Source organism: Blastomyces dermatitidis, assembly GCF_000003525.1.
Source record: "Blastomyces dermatitidis ER-3 genomic scaffold supercont1.7, whole genome shotgun sequence".
NCBI classification, from domain to species: Eukaryota; Fungi; Ascomycota; class Eurotiomycetes; order Onygenales; family Ajellomycetaceae; genus Blastomyces; species Blastomyces dermatitidis.
The window spans coordinates 1,327,093-1,347,264 of record NW_025544780.1 but is presented as its reverse complement, the minus strand read 5'-3'; the positions used below and the strand labels follow the sequence as shown (position 1 = coordinate 1,347,264).

The following is a 20,172-nucleotide window of genomic DNA, read 5'->3' as shown; positions in this document are numbered from 1 at the left end:
TAAAAGAAGATAAAAGTGTGAATCTCTGAGATGAAAAAACATCTCAGAATGACTGATCTCAAGAAGAGATTAGTCAGTGTTACTGTTAAAAGTACTGCAGAGATCAATCACTGATTGAAGAGAATCTTGCTTCAATTGAAGCAGATGACTGAGATGCTTTATAAGTTAATAAGTTAATATTTCATGTATTTCTTCTGCTCTTCTGCAGCACTGCAGTGCTAACTTCTCAGCAGACAAAGATATCAGTGCTGAAGACTTCAACAGTGAAGAATGAGTTTAATGAGAGTGTGATTATTGATAAGTAGACCCTGGTCTCTCTTTTTACTTTTTCAGTGAGCTGCAGCCTCATTAGAATAGCAGCAGTTCATAGATTGATAATATTAATCTTTTTTATTAATTTCAAATATTTCTTTTCTTTTAACTGCTTCAGAAATGTTACACTTGTGTAGTCTCATTAAACTTCTAAAAATTCTTTGAGAGAAAATAGAAGAAGAGTGCTACAGAGTCTACAAGACATCAGCTTATTATTATAAGATCATCTCTAAAAAACTCTTTAAGAAAAATAAGAAGTCTCAAGCAGCATTTCTTACTCAACATCTCTAACATGTAACAGAGCAGTCTCTACTAGCTGTCTTATAGATTGCAATCTCTTTCTCAGCATTTTTCAAATACTTAAGCAGTTCTTACAAATTCTCTGATGATGAATAATCTTTCTATTTAATAAGATATTGAAGCTTACTGTAATATATTCACTTATTCAATATTTTCTTCATAAGATATTCAGTATCACTCTCAATCTCAATGTTATTCAGTCAAGACAGCTCTGCTCTGAGACATTGCTTATAGAGCTTTAAATAGAAAATATGAAAAACAGAATAAATTGATTTCAATTCTGTGAGTAATTTCAACTTATATGCCTGCTTACTCATTACTCTTGTTATCAGAAAAGATTCTAGTCATCACTTACTGAGCTTCTTACACAGTCTCATTGTCTTAATATTCTTTGCTGAAAGTAGCACTTAATTCTCTATCAAGAACTTCATTGAAAGATATTTTCAATTATAGTATTTCATTTACTGCTTCTGAGTGTGATGAATACTTTTCACTGCCTTCTCATGAATTTTATTCAAAAGTTCCAATCTCACTTTTACTTCTGATACTGAGAAATACTTCATTCTCTGTATCTATTCAACATTCTAACTGTCTATCTCTTTCTTTGAAATGTCATTCATGACATCACTGAGTAACAAAGAATTATATTCATAATAAGCATAGAAAGAAGATATCTTTAAGATTACATTCTTTACATTGTTATATATGAATTCAGTGATTAGAAGATGTTTGAGCTAATTATTTTAATAATATGAATAGAACACTCAAAGATGCTGTTCTAGTGTCTGATTCTGATATTCAGTCTGGCCATCAGTCTGCGAATGAAATGCAGTACTGAGAAGACATCTTATCATAAGATAATAGCAAAAAGTCAATCAGTACTTGCTGATAAAGAGAAATTCTCAATCTATTATCAACAATTTCAAAGCACTGTGATTACAAATGATGATATCTAAAAACAGATCAGTCAATTCAGAGGCTTTAATCTTTTTATAAGTAGAAATATATCTGATCATCTTCATGAAGCAGTCAACAATGATCAAAATTAAGTCATATTCTTTGACTCTTATCAACTTTAACAGGTCAACTATGAAATTCATCAATAGATTCTATTATGAGTTCTTTGAAACAGACAGTGATGTCAACTCACTGTATTACTTATACTGCAGAATCTTTATTCTTTGATAGATATTACAAGTCTTAATATACTCTTTAATATCTGTCTGAAGCTTGTTCTAAGTATATTTACATTTTAAAAGCTTCTCAGTCTTCTCTAATCTGAAGTGCTCTGCATGAGAATCATTATAATGAATCCTCAATAACTTCTGACACACTGCTCTACTATGAGGAATGAAGACTGAATTATTCAGTAGTAGAAGTTCATATTCTTCTAGTTATCAGTGACTTGATTTCTTAGCAGCACTGCCCTGCTCAGAGTCTGTCTTTTTCAAGTTTAAACTGAACTCTTTCTTCTTCAACTTCTGAATTCAAGCTGCAGTAGAGATATCTCTCTTCTATAACTCATCAATAAATTTCAAAAGTAGTCAGATTGAAAGATTGTAGATTATTTCATTCTTTATCAATTCAATAGTTGTAAGATATGACATAAGAAGCTTATAATCTTCAGTGTCAGTCTCTCACAGAGACTCAGATTCTCTTTCACCTTCTATACTGAGTCACACAGCTGTCTCTTCAGCACTGTTCTCAAGCTTTAGAGAACTTCAACTCTCTACAGCCAGCTTCTTCTGCAGTGATGACAGAGATTCTTTTATAGAATTCTTCTTCACATCAATAATATTATAATCAGGCTGTCTAGACAGTGTATCAGCAGAGTTAAGCCAATCTGAACAGTATCAGATATAGAAATCATACTTTAAAAGCAGCTTCACTCACCTGGCTTGACATTCTGTCAAGCTCTTTGTTGTCAAGAAGTAACATAGATTTGCATGATTAGTGAGAACTTACACTGAGTATCTACTACTCTGAAGATAATGTCATCAGATCTTAAAGAATTTAACAATTACTAACATCTTCTGATTATGAGTATCATATCTTCTCTGTGTGAGTGATAACTTCTTGAAGAAGAAGATCACTGATCTTCATTTACAGTGTCTTATAGACTCTGTGAAAAAGTCTTCTCTCACAGATAATTCATTATCTGTTTTCTCAGAGATGATTATTCTCTGATTCTTTCAACATTGAAAGATCTTCAGTATCAACTGTGAAAAGATTTCACAGATCTCATTCTCAGATATATCAGTCTTACACTGACTGAGTAAGTCAGAGTTAAAGTGATTCAGCATTATAGCATCTGTAAAAGCTTGTTTCAATTCTGTAAACATCTGCACAGTGCCTTGAATAAGAATAAACAGTCTCATTTTCCTGTCTTTCACACTTCTCTTTAACAGATCTGTAAGAGGGGCAGTAATCTGTGAATATATATAGATAAATCATCTGTAGAAATTCACAAATTCTAGAAACACCTACACCTCGCGGTACATCTGTGGCACTGACCAGTTCTCAATGATGAAGACTTAACTTCTGTTCATTGAAATGTCATTCATCTCAACAATATAATCTAAGAAATCAATCTCCTGCATGTAGAATGAGCATTTTTCAGTGTTTGCATAGAGTTAATACTGTCTCAAGCAACTCAACACTTCTTGAACATGAGTATCATGTTCTTTCTTCATTTTTAAGAAGATTAGAATGTCATTCAAGTATACTATACAGGAGATGTCAACAAGGCCCTGCAGCATCTCATTTATATAGGTCTAGAAGATGACTGAAGCATTACAGAGATTAAAAGGCAAAACAAGATATTCAAAATTGTCATACTTGATATAAAAGATCATTTTTCAAACATCATCTTCATTAATTCTGATTCTATGATAGATATCTTATATATCAATCTTTGAGAACATCTTTGCTTCAGATAATTGATCAATCATCTCATCAATCAACAGTAATGAATAGTAATTCTTAACTATTATCTTGTTAAGGCCTCTGTAGTCTATACATAGACATAGTCTATCATTCTTCTTGAGTACAAAGAGTATAGACATCTCTGCTGAACTCTTTGATAAATATATTCAGTTCTTTAATTGTACTTCTTCAAGATATTTATACAGAATATTCAACTTCTTTACAGATAAGTTATAAAGAGATCTGTACAGTGCTGTTGCACTGTCTTCAAGACAAATCTTATATTATATCTTGATATCAGGAAACTTCACTGCTTCTCTTTTTAAAAAGACATTCTTAAAATCTGTAAAGAGACATCATGTATATTCATCTTCAATGACAGATACTGCTGCTAATCTTACAGTGAGAGTGATGACTTCTTCACCTGTTTTCAAGTCTCAATCACCTGCTACACAGTATATTGACTCAATTCTTTTCTCAAGATTCTTCTGATGAAACTCTTCAGATTCCTCTATCACTATCTCTTCATCAGTGAGATAATACTGCCATATCTGAGTAACTCAGTCAATGAGAGAATTGTTTTCTCTCAATTATAAGAGATCTAGAATGACATTCTTATCTATAATATTGACTGTATAAAGAAGCAGACTGCTCTTCTTGAAGATTTCTTCAGAGTCTGTGATCACACACTTCACTTGAATTATGCTAAAACAGTGATATTTCATTTCATCAGTAAATTTCATATAATCTGATGAATCTATCTTCTTTCAACTCTTCATCAAAGAAAAGAAATAGAATATGAAGTTAGTATTCATCTCAGAGTCAAGTAGACATCTCACTGATATCTTCTCATTCAGAGTACATATTATGATTATAATATGAACTCAGAGATATGAGAATTGTCAATTCTTCTCTTTCTCTTCTTTATCTTTCACAGATACATTTGTCAGAAGAGAAGTCAACTTTGAGAAGATATCTTCTCAGTTTCTTCTCTTCTTCAGCTTCTTACAATCACTGACATAGTGATTATCAGCTTCACAGTTGAAACAGAGATCTTTGTCAAATCTTTTTTAACATTTCTTTGCAGTGAGTGAAGAATTAGAATACTTGAAATTCTTCTTTACTTTCTTCATACTGAAGCTGTTATAACACTGTTTAGATCTTATCATTGATTACTTAGAAGAGGTCTTATTAGTCTTTTTCTCAGAGAATTGATTATTCAAATAGATCTGAGAAGTCAGATTGACAAGCTCAGTGCAATTAATTAATGAACTCTGATATTATAATATTATTATCTACACCTTGTGAGTCAGCTTCATGAGATAAAGCTGTGTTTTTAATTGATTCAAATCATCAGTCAGTTTCTTTCAATATTCTTCAAATCTTGTATTGAAATTGAAAGAATTTTTATTATTCTATTAATATAATGAGTTGAATCACTGTATCACTGTGAAGCTGCAGTTACAGTGATCTTTGATTTAATTCAGTAAAAAGTTCTTGAATTCTTCTCAAGTTATAGCAGTATTGATACACTCAAGCTCTCTTTTCTTAATAGCTCAAGTAGTTGCAGAGATGCCTTCAAGAAGATTAACAGTGTATATTACTTATATCTTATAAGTATTATACTGACTCAGATTAAGGTGAAATTTTCATTCAAGAGTACAGATAAAGCTGTGAAATTCAGATAAGATGTTTCTCTTATATCTTGATAAATCTCTGACCTTAATCTCTCTATCTTTATAATAGATGTAGATGTGTAGAGGCTGCAGTGATAATAGAGCAGTTGAAGAGCTTATGTTAAAATATACAGCAGGTTCAGAAATCTCAGATTTCTGCTGAGATAAAGATGTACACACTCTAGAGAATGATATAGTGTTTCTCTCAGAGAGTGAGGTCAGATCAGTCTCAGCACAGATATATGAGACTATATCAGTCTGTTAGAGCTCAACTGATTCAAATATATAATCAGATTAAGTAATTTGAATTGTAATATAATGAAATCAAAGCAGTAACTAGTCAGCAGTATTATATAGAAATAGTTGTTTTAAGAAGTTATATAAGTGAGCTTGACTATCTTGCTTGAATAGTGAGCTTGTAGACTACAGAGTTATTGCAAGAATATCACAGATATGATACTTAGTATACTAAGAAAATTGTATGAGACACACAGTAACTCTTATATATATTTCAGTAGAAGTAAAATGAATCACTGACTTCTTTGATGAGAAGCCAGCATCTAGCTATTCTATATAGATAATGAGTGAATACTCTTCTCTTATTTCATGAGCAAGAATAGTCAAAGTGATACCTTAGCAGTATCTCATTATCAAGAAAGAGTAATCTGCTGACCTCATATAAAAGCAGGGTTCTTATATTCATCAATCAGATCTTTCTATGATACATCTGAATGATATTATAGAGTAGTTGAAAACCGGTTCAGACAGGATGAAATCATCTGCATGAAAGTGATGAGCCGTGTGAAACCGCAATGAGGCCTTGGCACGGCTGAGAGCGTGACAACACTCTCTCTTTTATTATTATTATTATTAGTATTACTATTATTATTATCATCATTACTATTATTACTATTATCATCATTAGTATCATTATTATTATTATTATTATTATTATTATTATATTATTTCTAATTATCTCTTCTATCTTTATCTCTCTTTAATACTTACTGAAATTAATTATATTATCTCTCTTCAAATATTCTGTGATTCTGTAGATTATTAAGACGCGTGAGTACTGTTACAGATTAAAGAAAGAGAAGAAGATGTTTAAGTAAGAGAAGACAGATTGTAAAATATATTATAATATCTTAAAGAGACTCTGTAAGAGAGTAGAATGATAATAATTTTAAGTAATACTTTTAATAGATTTAGACTAAGTATAGAAATAATGTGAATAATACTATCTATAAGAGATTGAAAAAGAAGATAATGAAGAGTCTAATATAATAGTAGTAAGATTAGAAGAAGTTCTGAGAATGATTTAAGATTAAGATAAAGAGAGAAAGAGAGAAGAAGAGTATTACTATAAATAAGTAATAGTAGAAGAAGATTAAGAGAGTATTAAAGTAAGAGATAAAGAAGTTAAAACTAATAAGTTTTTTATTTATTAAGAGATAATAATTTTTAATAATACTTCTATTTACTAATTAATTAACAGAAGCTGATAGAGAAGAAGAGAATTAAAATCTTATTCAGATCTTAAATACACTTTATAATTCAGAATATTGAGAAGATAGCTCTACTCTCTAAGTATATTAATCTGCTTATCACTGAAGTGAAACCTGAGACAGCAGATCAGAAAATGTGAGATTTTGAAACACAGATTAATCTGACTGAGAGAAAGCAGTGAGAACTCTTCTCTGAAAAGATAGTAGAGAGAGATTTTAAGATGATTATCATCTCAGATAAGAAGAAGAAGAAGAAGAATAAGAATAAGAAGTAAATTACAAAGAATAATAAGAAGAATAAGAAAGAGAAGAAAGATAATAAGTAGAAAAAGTTTTTTTCTTTTTATATTAATTAGTTATAAGTTCATAATTTTTAATAATTGAAATTAATTTTAAGTTTTCAAAAATTATTATACAAGTTGTAATCAATATCAGAAATAATATATATATATATATTTAACTATCATGATTTATAAATTATTATAATGTATAAGTATTAATATTTTTTCAATATTGATATTTATAATATTAATATATTTTTAATAATATTATCTGATAATGTAATTTAATAACACTCTCTTTTACAATATTAATATATTTCAAGAAATATGATAGAGATTAATCAAGATTATTTATTTACTTTTATATATTAATAATATTCAATCTGAGTTAGTACTAAAATTATAACTAAGCTAAGAAAGAAGATTATTTTCTCTTATAATAATTCTTCTTATATATATCAGTAATCAGTTATTATCTTTATTAAAAATAAATTATTATTTTTCTTAAATCTTTATTATATCTTCTGAATTCACTTCTTTCACTTCTTTCACTTCTATTAAAGATTTATAAACTCTTCAAGAAATGACTATTCTACATATTTTTATTCAGTCTCTTTATAAATATTATTATTCAGGTCTTATTTCAGAGCTCTGTTTCAATAGATCTTAATTCATATTATAATTTTATAAAGCACTGTAAGTAGTCTTTATCAGATTTCTTATCTCTTTTTCTATTATTACTGATTATGATTCATATGTTCTCTATTCAGCTTACAGAGTTTCTTAACTTATTCTCTAAATAGGTCTTGAGAACTGATTAGTGAGATCTCTCATAATTATTCTCTAGATAATTCAGTTAATTCTTGACTTCAGTATAGTAGAGATCTGTTATTGTGTAGATGACAGCTTCTTTATCTTTCATATCACACAGTCTGACTTATGAGTCAATTTCAAAGATAAACTTATAAAAGCTTTTATAGATTGTGATTCAGTAGCTGGCCTTAAGTGATCACAGCTCAAGAAAGTTTCTTTTCAGTTTATAAGTATAACTCCCTACACGTTTTGTTGGACATTAATAGTCGTATCACACTAGAAGAAGTTCAATAGAAGAATGAAAAGAAAATGAGAATGAAAAGAAAAATAAAATAGTAAAAATGAAAGCGGAAGGTTTTAAATTAAACAGTAGAACCAATATAACGAGGCGGAGGGAAATAATAGGGGTAAAATAAATGATATCAAAATGGAGAGTGAAGACAAAAAGCCGAACAATCCAACTTTCCAATATTGTTCATATATCACCGGAGAACAAAAGTCAAATCTTCAGCATTGGTATCACGGCGAAACCTGACGTTCTCATCGCTCGAAGTTCCGGCGGACTCACCAAATCCACCACTGTATCTCAAAGCTGCGATGACGATATCAAGCGTTGAAGGTCGAGAATGCATAAATAACGGCCTGGCCAATGTCCGGCCCAAAACAAAGATGCATCCAACTATGGCCATTGCCACGCCTAGTTTACTTGATTGAGAATCGGTTCCATACCCCCAGACACGGAACTTTTTAAGCGAGGTGAGTTGAGGATGTCGCTCCATATAGGTGCCGGACTCTCCCAGCTCAGTGGCATTGACTAGTGTATGGCCAATGAGAGACAGAGCATGGTTGTAAATGAGCCTATGCTGGTCCAAGACAACATTCGTAGCCTTTCTGAAGGGTGGGATATCCTCGCGTGTCTCAGGTAGAGGAATGCTAGCGAGGGATTTGACACTGGCTACCAAATTGGATGCTGCGAGGCGATTGCCATCCACTGTGCCGGATCTTGACACTGACCAAGCGGCAAGCATCCAGTCAGAGTGCAGGAATATGCTCTTTGGCGGTTTGCCTTGGGGAACAACCAGTTTGACGATGGTGTTGTTGATTTCCAGGGGCGTTAGCGTCATTGTATAGGAAGGGAACGTAAGGTGGGAATTTGTTTGACACACTACGGTAGAGTTTGGCGTGACCATGTTTGTAGGGGTATATTCAACAAATTGTATATTCAAGTGGAGAGCTGCTTGTCTTGGGTTTCGAACAATAAGGGACGATATTCGATCCCAGTCACAGCTATCACTGATTTCACGATCCACAATACAGTGCTCCTTCTCTGGAGGGATTCCAAAGGACCTCCCCACTGAATACATATTCACAGAAATGTTTCTACCTGATGTTGTGTCTGTTTCTCGGATTGAAAAGTTTGAATGGGCAACTCTAGCGTCCTTCCAAGGAGATCCAAGGCGGATGCACTCATAATAATAACCGGGTTGGCTCCGGGAAGTTGTATTATAGCAATGGACCGACTTGGTACTGGATAGTTCTATGTCGATGATACTAGCTGTGGTGCAAAAGCCCTTGGTTCCAAGGCTAGGGCCTTCACGGTGCACTTCAATGTCCAGGGTATTCCGATAGTAATTGAAGAGATCAAAATCAAGATCGCGATCGGGCAGAGCACGTTTCGCCTCCTCAAAGGTATTTTTGGATTTTGAATTAAAAATCTCCATGTAATCAAGACTCATCTCTCGCAGGATCTGTCGACTTGGCACCCATACATGGTGGATGTCTCCCCATGTCGACGAATTATAGGAGAAGGCCACATTACCATCCGCGAGGATCGGTTCCAGCACTGTAGAACCATTATCCCAGAGTGAGCGGCGCCATTGCAATCCCGCCGACATTTCGTCCACACTTGAAGAATAGTAATCAGTGCAAGTAAAATTACCTGCTATCAAGGCCGCCTCTTCACAGCTGCGGAGGTTGCTAATACGTTTTGGAGGATCAGATGCAAGCATCACCCCGAAAGCCCCCTCCATAGGTGAGTTGACTTCTGCCCACCCAAGGGAAGGGATAACGAGGACCGCAACTGCAGGCCCCATCAGATTGCACGTTATGCAAAGGAGTAGAGCCAGGAAAGCGAAAAACCAAAGAGAAGCTTTTGATTTTCGATGAGAGACAGATGAAGCCAGGTTCTTAGGAGTTCTAATCGATTTCCAGAACGTAAAACTGAAAGGGCTCATGACATTGGCAAATTCCATGTACGTCAGGAAATAGCCCACTGGAAGGCCACGGCGCCGGAGTAGCAGCATCGAGAAATCCAAGACAAGGCTGCCGGCACAAACTGTGAACCAGACCTCAAGAGCTTTGGCAACCAGCTGTAAGAATCCCAACACCTCATGATCCTTGTTGTCCAATGCAACGGTATGTTCTTGGAGATTCCGCCAAAGATTGCAGTGATCTTTGTAGCCCGGGATAGCACAGGAAACGCTTGCTCCGATAACATACTCCGTGAAATTTAACCAGAGCGAGGCGATAATCGGCACCAGCCATGCGAAACAGAAAATATCGAAAATCACGTTGTGCAGGGTAGTGGATTTGTACCAAGGTGTTCGAGTCTGGACATCCTCTCGGCTCGCATCTGGCGCATTCTCTTCTCCCCCGATTTCGCTCAGCGATTTCGGTATATCGGATGAAGTATTGTTATTCTTACCATGTCCGAAGTGGCCGTTAAGGTCCATACTCTCTGGAGATACACGCCGATATTGAGGAGGGACAGTCAAGCATGAAGCGTTGGTATGGAGAGAAGGGCATAAAACACGCAAGATGCACCAGAAATATCAAAGACGTATATTATTAGCCTTCTCGCCGGCCGCTTTTCGGAAATTGCAGCGTAAGCATCCTCTCACGGCTTCATCAAAATTAAAAACGGATCCAAGGGCAGAGTTGGGTGATATTAAGCCTCAAAAAGTCAAGGCTTCTCCTCCATCATGAGCGTCGAACGGGTGCAGGAAACAACAAATCATTGACTCTAGTAGGAATATCAATCCCTTGCTGTGTCGATGCCGTAGTCGAGTGGTGCCGATCCAAGCATCACGGTAAGCAGTCAGAAGAAATCGGAACGGCATATGTAGCTTTTCATCAATAGGAATATTGATGGGGTTAAAGCTTGAAAACATGACCGCTGCCTGGTGTGACACGCGGGGGAGAACATGCATGGGTTCTCGTTTTCCAGTACTCTTGCTGGATTTACCTTTATTTGATAAGTTACCGGTAAACACAATGAAAAACTCTGCAAAAGATCACCAACCCTCGAGACGGGAGGAGGAGGGCTTGAGGGGAAATAGTGCGAACACAGCGAATCGACGAAGGTCGTGGAAGACGACTGCTGCCATAAATTCAGCGATAGTGCTTCAAGCAAGTCAACTAAAACTTGAGTTAAATATAACTAATAACTTTGTCAACAAAATCTCGTTGGCACAATTTTTGTCTTCGTTACAGCTTTCTGGTCATGGATGTCAGAACTTCTGCCATTCAAACATAGCCATACACAGAGTGACAGCTCACGCATTTTTCAGTGCCCCATTTTTGCGTGCAGGTGAAGATTCGCTTCAAATGGCAGATCTGCAGAAGATAAATATGAGTGAGTGGAAGGTGATGTAAATAACCGGAAGAATTCATCTGCCCTTGCTCAACCTTTCAACCAATCCACATCATTCCTCCACAAAAAAAAAAAAAAATATGGTCAAACCAGCAACTACAAGCAGCGACTAATTTTTGCTCGTTGAAAATGTGTCTATCTTGGAAAACTTAAACTCATCACAGGCTGAAAATTCGCTTTTTAAGCAAATGTGCGTGTGAGACCGTCGTCCTGAGCCGTTTTTCAGCATCTCAGGCCGACAGTGCATCCAGCAGGACGATAGTTACTCCTGAGATAGAATGATCGCCAACCTTAGAGAGGTTTAACTATGAGCTATCCGGTCTCTAATGCAGGTCATATTTTGATAATGAACTATAACGCAAGGCTTTTGCAGGCCCCAGTTGTACTTTTTCATGCCAATGGACAACAGAATATCACTTCGGGCACTGAGGGGCTTATTCTGGCAACATGCCCCGGGATGAAGATACATAAGTCGGGGCCAATATCTTCTTCAATCGAATTTATATTCACCTCCTTCTTGAAGCTGATAATCCCGATCATCTCCCTGCCAGCCATGATGTTGTTCAGAACTACCTTTCTTTCACTCAGCCTGTGGACTCTCTGTGTGCTGGCGCAATCGCTGCAGCAGGCTCTTCGTGACAATGGACATATTCGATTTGCCGACTTTCTTGCAAGTGATCCTCCATTTGAATTAGATCCGACTGCATCTTCCGCTTTCATCCTCGCTCCGATAGATGCTGCCTTTGATGATCAACCAAACGGCATCCTGGGTCGCAGGGCCGCCTTACAGAAGGATTCAGCGGAATACTACACCGGTGAGAACGGAAACGCGAGACGGGGCTTGTTAACACCTGATGAGACGGTGGTCGAAACATTCTTTACGAACCCTCAATACGTGAATCTCAACGGCCGTGGTCAAGTCTTTATCAGGCAACCAACGCTGCTGGGATTATTCGAAAGGATATCCAGCGGCCTTCAAGAGAGCGTTAACATTGTGTCGGGCGATATTCCATTTGACCAGGGAACGATCCGCGCTATTGATGGGTAAGAAACACACAGAGCGACTAAATATGCAAACAGTGCGAAATCCATGCTGACAGTGTCAAAAAAGCTTTCTCACGGTGCCCGAAAGCATATCCACAACTATCGCCAAGATAGGATTTGGGCCCTTCACAGAATTCCTCGAGAGTACCGGCATTCTCAGTATGATCAATGGCATGCCAACCCTCACCCTTCTAATCCCCACAAATTTTGCTCCTCCGTCCCCTGACCAGTTTGATGAGTTCATACAAATAATGCAACAACATGTTCTCATCGATTTCCCGGGGTACACCTCGATGCTCGAGGATGGACAGTCATATCGCACGCTTGCTGGCCCTGGGAAGGATGTCACTGTCCAAATTAGGGGAGACTCCTACTTTATCAATGGTGCTCGAATTGTCCAAGCAAACATAATTGTCGGCAATGGGGCTATCCATGTGCTCGATAGGGTATGAATATTCCCGCTTCGCGTCTATCACATATACTCTTGACTAACATTGACGAATACAGATGGTGAACGCACCCCCGGGCCAATTGCCGCTATCATAGCCCAGCTTAGACCAACCCCCTTACTATTAATATATCCTTTTTCATTCACATTTTCATTGGATCCATTTTCCGAGGTTATAATGGTTGCACCAGCTGAATGGGAAATGGTAGCTGTGTTTAATGAAGTTTACAACATAGTGAAAAGCTACCTTGTTTTTTTGTTCCTTTCCTTGTGGCTCCCTCACGCTTCCTTTATTATGCACAATTTCATGCCTAATCGATGGAATAGACATCATTAACAAGCTTCTTACTGCGTTGAACTCTGATATGCCCCTTCTAGAGTGGGCCGTCTTTCATATAGCCTAACATATAAGCTTAAATCTTAGCCCCCGGGCCAGAAACTGATGCGCCCGGCCACCTCCGCAAATAACTTAAGAGCACCAATCTACAGGATTTTACCCAAACAAGTGTGAGAATGTAGCCAATATTTACTGCACAATTTTAGTCTCGTGGAGAAGATCGCATGGAAGGATTTCAGCAAGGATAAAACTCATGAAAGCGTCTCATAAATGGTGCATTACATGTGCCGGTATGAATAGTTACCTAGGTACCCTCACATGGATAGATTCAAAAAAAATCAGATGTCCTGACCATACCCAACAAACCAATGGAGGAAAAACAGGCTCACATGAATACAACTCTTCGAAGATATCACTGGTTATGGCTAGCTTGCGTCTCAACAACAGGAATCCAAAGCACCATATGTACAGTACACACGTAGCAGAAGTATTTCTAACTGGAAGTGTACCCGTTCACACAGATACAAATTACACAAATTTCCTTGGATCCAGCCTCGCGATACTGGCACTCTTCGCCTCTCCCTCAAACACAAACTCGCTTATCAGCTTCCCGGTTCCAGGGGCATTCTGGATCCCCCAACAGGTATGGCCTGTGGCCATGAAAAGCCCCTTAATTCCCACATGTCCGATCAATGGACCAGCGCGTGCTATCTCTACGTTCGGCAGATAGCAGGCTTGTCTGGTAATTACATCCCCCTCCCGAAGAGCCTTGGACACACTCCCGATGGAGTCGATGATATCCTGGCACCGGGCCGGGTCAACCTCGACGTCTGCAGTTGTGTCGGGCAAAGGCACGAGGGTATCTCCCTCGCCACATGCATAAACAGTATCATCTGGTCTAGCATAGATCTCAGGAGAAACTACTCTTGGTCGTACTTTCCCTTTCCCCGCACCCGACAAAGACCCGAATCCAGCGGGCAGCGCAAGCTCTGTAAATAGCGTGTACGCGGATACGGGCCGTGTAGGACGGACAACGACACTGTGTGCTCGTAGGGCGGATATGGGCGCACGGGGGAAAATGTTCCGTGTCCATGGCCCAGCAGCAATAACCACATCCGTTGCCGGGATGCTATGCGAAGCACCCGTTTCCTTCTCCGTATAAGTCACAGATTGAACAGCATCCTTCGAGTGCTTAATATTCGTGACCTGGCCAAGAACAACCCTTGCGCCCTTATCTTCCGCCAGTTGTGCCATGGAGGTAGTGAACAGGTACGGGTGTACCTGCGCCGTCTCCCCAGAGCCGCTCATTTCTTCATAACTCTTCAACGCCTCCGCATCAAACCAGTCCAAATCCCTTGGGAAACCCGCGGATTTCAACTCCTTCATCGCCTCCTCACCCCTTTTTTGCAACGAAACCGCTGCACCAGGATCTTGCGGAGCTTCCGCAGAGTTATTGTCACCAGGCTTGTTCACCGTCCACGGGCGGCCCTGCGCGGCAAGCTGCCCGCAATTCACCTCCCGATAGCCCCACCGCTCCTTGCCATTATGTTCCCGTGCCAGCTCAGCGTGCAACCTGTAACTGAGCGGCACTATGCTGCTCGGAAAAGCCCATAGCGCAAGAAGTCCACCTGCCTTGCCAGAGGCGCCACCTGCGATCTCCGTCGCTTCGAGGATTGTAATCTTGTGTCGGGATGGGTCGTATGAGGGATGTCTTGTTAGGAAGTAGGCTGCTGAACAGCCGATTATCCCTCCGCCTATGTAGTAGCCATATCACTCGTGGTTAGTTTATTCTTGTTGTGGTTTCGTGGGGCGATTGAGTCGTGGTCGCCGCGCGCCACATCCAAGAATTGGGGTGCGGGGAGCTGAGGGGAAGAGGGACGGTAAGTTAATAGTACCTATCACAACGATATGCCGCTCCTGGCTTGTCATAATACTGCGGGATGTTATTCGGATGGCCTATTAACTATTAACAGAATTGGTGGTAAGCTGTAGAGTGTGCCCTGCTTCTCAAGGTGGGCTTGGTCGAGGCCACACCTTACGTTAGAATGCGGAGCTGTAACTAGTTGACACTTTGAACTGGTGAATGTTGACGAGCCAGGTGGAGAATAATAATCCCAGGGTAGCCAGCCCCCAGAGATAAAAGCCTGAGTCTACAATCTTGGTTGCTAGTCTTTGCCTACAGTTATCTCCAATGGTACGAAAATAAGGAGTGAAAATAGAACAGAAGCAAGTTTAGATGCTACAGAAAAATATATGCCAGGAATCAATCCATCAACGCCCAACCCAAGATGGTACACGTGCATGAACAATTACTCAGATAAACACATAAATGGACCTAGCGCAGGAAAACAAAGGGATAAAATTGGTATGAGCTCGCTCGAAACGCTCTGTAAGACGTAAAATATAAAAAGAGGATCAAAATCACCCCAAAGAAGAAAGGAAGGAAATGAGTTGACAGAAGCTCCAGTTCAGCGTGTCGGACTCAATGGTCTGTTAAATCCTCCTTGCCGGTTCATGTACTGTCTGTACTGGGTCTTCTTCTCCTTGCGCACGCCATAGATATTGTTTCCAGGTACTTTAGTGTTCTGAGTAGTCCGGAATGACGAGAACCCCATCGTCTTCCGAATCAACTGGTCCAACTCATCGCCATCTGCACCATCAATATCCATGGCCATGCTGTCGGGCATAGGCTGGGTCTGGGGCTTTGTTGAACCATGCCGTCTCGATTCAGAAGTCCCATTCACCCTCCCCGATTCCCGGACAGCATCTCGACGGTCAGTTCTCGCGCCCCGCTGCCGTGGAGGTGACCGTGACCGTCGAGGTCGCGTCGATGTAGTACCATTTCGTGTAGGTGAGAGTGCTGGGGAAAGGGATCGGGTCCATGACCTATCACGACCACGTTCGCGGTATCGAGCCGATTTCCCATGATCTCCTACATATAACATCAGTACACATATTCAATATTTTCAGCATGAACATCAGGACAGAGAAAAAATGAACCAACCCCGTCTGGTATATCTGTCCCTACTTCCGCTCCTATCTCTATCCCTCCGCCCAGCCCTATCCCTATCTCTATCCCTATCCCTTCTTTCCCTGGACCTGGACCTGGACCTGGACCTGCTCCGATCTCTCCGATCTCTCGATCTACTCCGGTCACGTCTCCGGCCATCCCTATCTCTAGAGCGAGACCGTTGTCTACGCTCATCTCTCAGTGCGTTGCTCCGTTTAATATCGTCCCTGGTCGACCCCGCGTCTCGTCTGGATATGCCGCCATCTACCTCATTGCTATCATGGTCGCCCGCGACAGATTTCGAGTCATTCATCTCCCACATGGTCGAGCTGTCTGTCCTCCTCGCGCGTTTGGCTGGAGGTTCAACCATTGTCATTGTAATATTTTCGTTGAAGGGCTACCAGGGTGGACGTTTGGAGAGAGATATCGGGAGGCGAAATGCGCGTCGTGTCAAATAGTGCCGGGTACTAATAGTATAGTATGACTTTGTTCCTGCGAATTTATTCGTGTAAAAGGGAAAGGAGTTCAATCGTAGCCTACTTCGTTGTCCCGCTTAAAAAAAGAAAAAAGAAATTGACTGGTGGTGCTTCGATGTCAAGAGGTTTAACTTATTTACTGAATTAATAGTTACGGTCGCCGGTTCCTGCCGCGGATGCTTGCCGCGTCAACTTCAATTCGGACATCAAAATCCCGCAAAACGAGCATGAAATAAGAAGATCAGCGAAAGAGACGTCAGCCTTAAAAGAGAAAATCGAATTTGTTTGGAATATTTGATCTATATTAATCATGCCACCTACAAGTGTTTCCCATCGCCGTACGCATAATTTGCTATTAATATCCAAGCTACTTGGTGTGCGCAACTCCGCCTCGCCATTAACTCTCCTCCTAGACTCTCTAGAGCAGCCAGCTACCCCTTTGATCAGGGAATATATCAGAAGAGCAAAGGTAATATTTAAAATCTTAGTCTGCTTTACTTTGCTGTGGTTTGCTTTGATTTTAATTTAATGCTGTGTGTTACGGTTGATTTCTCCGTAAACCTTTAATAATTGTTTCAAGTTCCCCGCCGTCAATCAAGCATATATATAATACTTCATCCTGAATTCGCTATCATGTTGGATATCTAATTCCCCATAACATATCCCCCCATTGATAATTATGTATAAATTTTTGTTTCCACTGGAAGGAGGTTTCAGTGAGCGTCCCAGCTGACAGTCCTGTTTTAACAGCTATCAAAAATCCATATTATATTTGTCTCCTTCGAGACACTGACCCGCCCAGATGGCGTTGATACATTTATCCCGACCCGGCGGAAAAGCCTGGCAGCTATTGCGAAAGAAGTGATCTCGGCTATATCGTCGCCACTTTCACCACATCCGTCAGGTCCTATTCCAAGAAGTATGTCGTTCGCTTTCCCCCTGGTTCAAACGAATGACTGTGACAGGGGAAGCCATGACTCACAGCACACCATATAGGATCCCTTGTAATTATCGATTCAGTTAATCTAATGATGTCTCGCAAACACGTCGAAGACCAGGAAATGAACCTCGCAGCGTATCTAAGCTCATTCCTAGGGCCACCCCCAACCAGCCCACAGAGCCAACATTCTACATCTCTAATTGCCATATACCATCAAGATATACCCACGTGCCCACAGAAGCAGGTACCGTACGCCCCATCCCCATTATCTCTCCTAACATACCTCGCCACAACAATCCTCACCGTCCACTGCATGAGCCATATCCTTGCCGAAAAGGTAGCGAGGGATAGGAGCCTAATGGCCCCTATCTTCGGTTTAGCGGAAGAAGCAGATGGCGTCATCATCGGCCGCCGCACTAGTCATAGCAAGAGCACCGATGATGATAGCAAAGGCCTCGTTATTGAAATGGAACATAGACGCAAGAGCGGCAGGGGTATTGTGGAGTGGTACTATCTCCCTCCTGCGGCGAAGATTCATCGGCAGCAGGTTAAAGAAGTAGTGATTTTGCTCGACGACCATCCGCTGTATAGACGAGAGGAGGAGCAGGGCGTTGAGAAGGAGGGGTGGGAGCCGGAGTCGACGTTTGAGTTGGGCTTGACGGAGCGGCAAAGGCTGGAGAGGGAAGGAGTTGTGTTGCCTTATTTCGATGCGCAGAAAGGAGATGGGCCTGGTGAAGGGGGTAGGATCCTCTATGATATGGGTGAGGAGGATGATTTCGATGAAGAGGAGGATGAGATTTGAATTGTCGCTTTACATCGTGGAGGTGGGGAGTATTAGTCGTCTTGCTAAAGCGGGGGAGTAGAAGACAATTGCTACAGAGCCAATGTGTAGGGTGGAACGCTTTGGAACTTCTGCCTGAGCGTCTGCGGGTAAAGGTTGCTGCGATAGGATGCTGAACATAGTTACCGCGAGCCTCATGATCCATTTGGTACCAAGCTTGACGATTTCAAAAAGGATGTCAGAGCTAGTACGAATGGCACGAAAAAGGATAGTGGGGGTGTGTGGAGATCTGATCAAGCTGAAAGAAAGGTCGAGAAGAAAGAAACGATATCATTATTAAAACAAAGCGCTATTTAAAAAAACCGCCAGCAGATTAAAACAAACAAAATGAAACCCACTGCCGCAAAGGGTCCATACTACAATAAAGACAATATCAAAATTAGCAACACCTTCTGCGATTACTTTTATTCATGTTTGACACACTTACCTGTTTCACAAGCAACTCCCAGTTTATCCGCACCGCGGCCTTACGGTATTTGAGACTGTCCTCCCTCAATCTCCCGGACATCTCGCCCATCCGCTCTAAGCTGTCGCCCCGGTAAAGGAGGTCTTCGACATTCTTAACCATGTATTTTGTTACATCTCGGAGCTCATCATTCAACTTGTCCAAGTTCTGGGGGGCGCGGCTATCTTGGTAGGTTTTCATTGTTCGCTTGATGAAACCGTCGAATTCAACGAAGGCGTATGGGCGTAAATTGGTGGAGAGGTATTGTGAAGCTGAATAGTTGGTTGTGAATTCGGTGGCTAGGTCACCGAGGTAGCTAAATGCGAGTTTACGCGGGTATGATCTGTCTGCGATGCAGAGGAAGCAAACCTCGTCTCGGATGACATAGCTGTATATAAACGTATAAGATTCCGTTGTATAAAAGGCAACAGGAGCTTTTCCGCAGACAATGTCCCACTCACTGAAGGTTGTATTGCCCGGACTCTATAGTAGCTTGCGGTTCTGAGTTTCGATTCAATCGACGGCATATGAGTTTGGCTTGCGACTTTGGTTCGGACAATATCTCTGTCTATTGATGTTCTCCGTGTTAGCATAACGAGCATCTTTCGTTTTCTCTCTCCTCTCCCCTCTCCTCCCCTTTCACTAGAAACATAAAGCCGCGCGAGTGAACAGCAACACCAGCAACACCAGCATCGAGAACACCTACCTGCTGCTCATCATCTACGGAAGCCGCAAGCGGAACACCTAGATCAATCAAAAGCACCTATTAACACAAAGATCAACCAGAATCTCCCGGTAAACAAGAGTTTCCTAGAACCTACCATCCAGCCTCCAAATCTGAGTTGATAGAACCATCCTTCACGCACGAGATATGTTCCTTTTCGCTCTAGCTTGTTGCTACTTCCTTATCTCATCGCAGGATTCCGTGGACCAATTTATAGAACTGCAACGGAGGCAAAAAACTGCTCCTTGTTGTTAGCTTGCTTGTTTCAACAAGCCAGATCTCCGCCCCCTTCGCCGGGTGAACTTTGTCCTGTGAAGCTTCCTTTGACACGAGAACGTCACTTGATGAGTCAGCAGCTATGGGCCGGCGCCGGAAACAGAAGGCGGACAGCGGCGGCAAAACACCGCCTAAGCACGGCGCATTAAAGTAAGTTCATGTTA

General features: G+C 40.3%; 6 protein-coding genes across 6 annotated transcripts; 2 read left to right on the top strand and 4 right to left on the bottom strand.

Annotated features, from left to right (window-relative positions):
• Window positions 1-7,870: 7,870 nt before the first annotated feature.
• BDCG_06711 (uncharacterized protein) lies at window positions 7,871-11,519 on the bottom strand. Its single transcript, XM_045422463.1, has 2 exons — window positions 11,374-11,519; window positions 7,871-11,311 (listed from the first exon to the last, which is right to left on the bottom strand). The coding sequence occupies exon 2, from the start codon at window positions 10,545-10,547 to the stop codon at window positions 8,298-8,300; it is 2,250 nt and encodes a 749-aa protein (XP_045278100.1). The 5' UTR covers window positions 10,548-11,311; window positions 11,374-11,519; the 3' UTR covers window positions 7,871-8,297.
• On the top strand, window positions 11,026-13,756 carry BDCG_06710 (uncharacterized protein). The gene is made up of 3 exons (XM_045422462.1): window positions 11,026-12,511; window positions 12,579-12,957; window positions 13,019-13,756. The coding sequence occupies exons 1-3, from the start codon at window positions 11,775-11,777 to the stop codon at window positions 13,055-13,057; spliced, it is 1,155 nt and encodes a 384-aa protein (XP_045278099.1). The 5' UTR covers window positions 11,026-11,774; the 3' UTR covers window positions 13,058-13,756.
• On the bottom strand, window positions 13,453-15,354 carry BDCG_06709 (uncharacterized protein). The gene is made up of 2 exons (XM_045422461.1): window positions 15,192-15,354; window positions 13,453-15,050 (listed from the first exon to the last, which is right to left on the bottom strand). The coding sequence occupies exons 1-2, from the start codon at window positions 15,223-15,225 to the stop codon at window positions 13,825-13,827; spliced, it is 1,260 nt and encodes a 419-aa protein (XP_045278098.1). The 5' UTR covers window positions 15,226-15,354; the 3' UTR covers window positions 13,453-13,824.
• A 4-nt stretch (window positions 15,355-15,358) lies between these two features.
• BDCG_06708 (uncharacterized protein) lies at window positions 15,359-16,904 on the bottom strand. The gene is made up of 2 exons (XM_045422460.1): window positions 16,301-16,904; window positions 15,359-16,228 (listed from the first exon to the last, which is right to left on the bottom strand). The coding sequence occupies exons 1-2, from the start codon at window positions 16,680-16,682 to the stop codon at window positions 15,765-15,767; spliced, it is 846 nt and encodes a 281-aa protein (XP_045278097.1). The 5' UTR covers window positions 16,683-16,904; the 3' UTR covers window positions 15,359-15,764.
• Window positions 16,905-16,932: 28 nt separating this feature from the next.
• BDCG_06707 (elongator complex protein 5) lies at window positions 16,933-19,543 on the top strand. Its single transcript, XM_045422459.1, has 3 exons — window positions 16,933-17,251; window positions 17,533-17,701; window positions 17,779-19,543. Exons 1-3 carry the CDS (start codon window positions 17,093-17,095, stop codon window positions 18,522-18,524), a joined length of 1,074 nt encoding a protein of 357 aa, XP_045278096.1. The 5' UTR covers window positions 16,933-17,092; the 3' UTR covers window positions 18,525-19,543.
• BDCG_06706 (vesicle transporter SEC22) lies at window positions 17,095-20,035 on the bottom strand. Its single transcript, XM_045422458.1, has 5 exons — window positions 19,830-20,035; window positions 19,715-19,752; window positions 19,470-19,576; window positions 18,991-19,396; window positions 17,095-18,919 (listed from the first exon to the last, which is right to left on the bottom strand). Exons 1-5 carry the CDS (start codon window positions 19,861-19,863, stop codon window positions 18,857-18,859), a joined length of 648 nt encoding a protein of 215 aa, XP_045278095.1. The 5' UTR covers window positions 19,864-20,035; the 3' UTR covers window positions 17,095-18,856.
• Window positions 20,036-20,172: the final 137 nt, after the last annotated feature.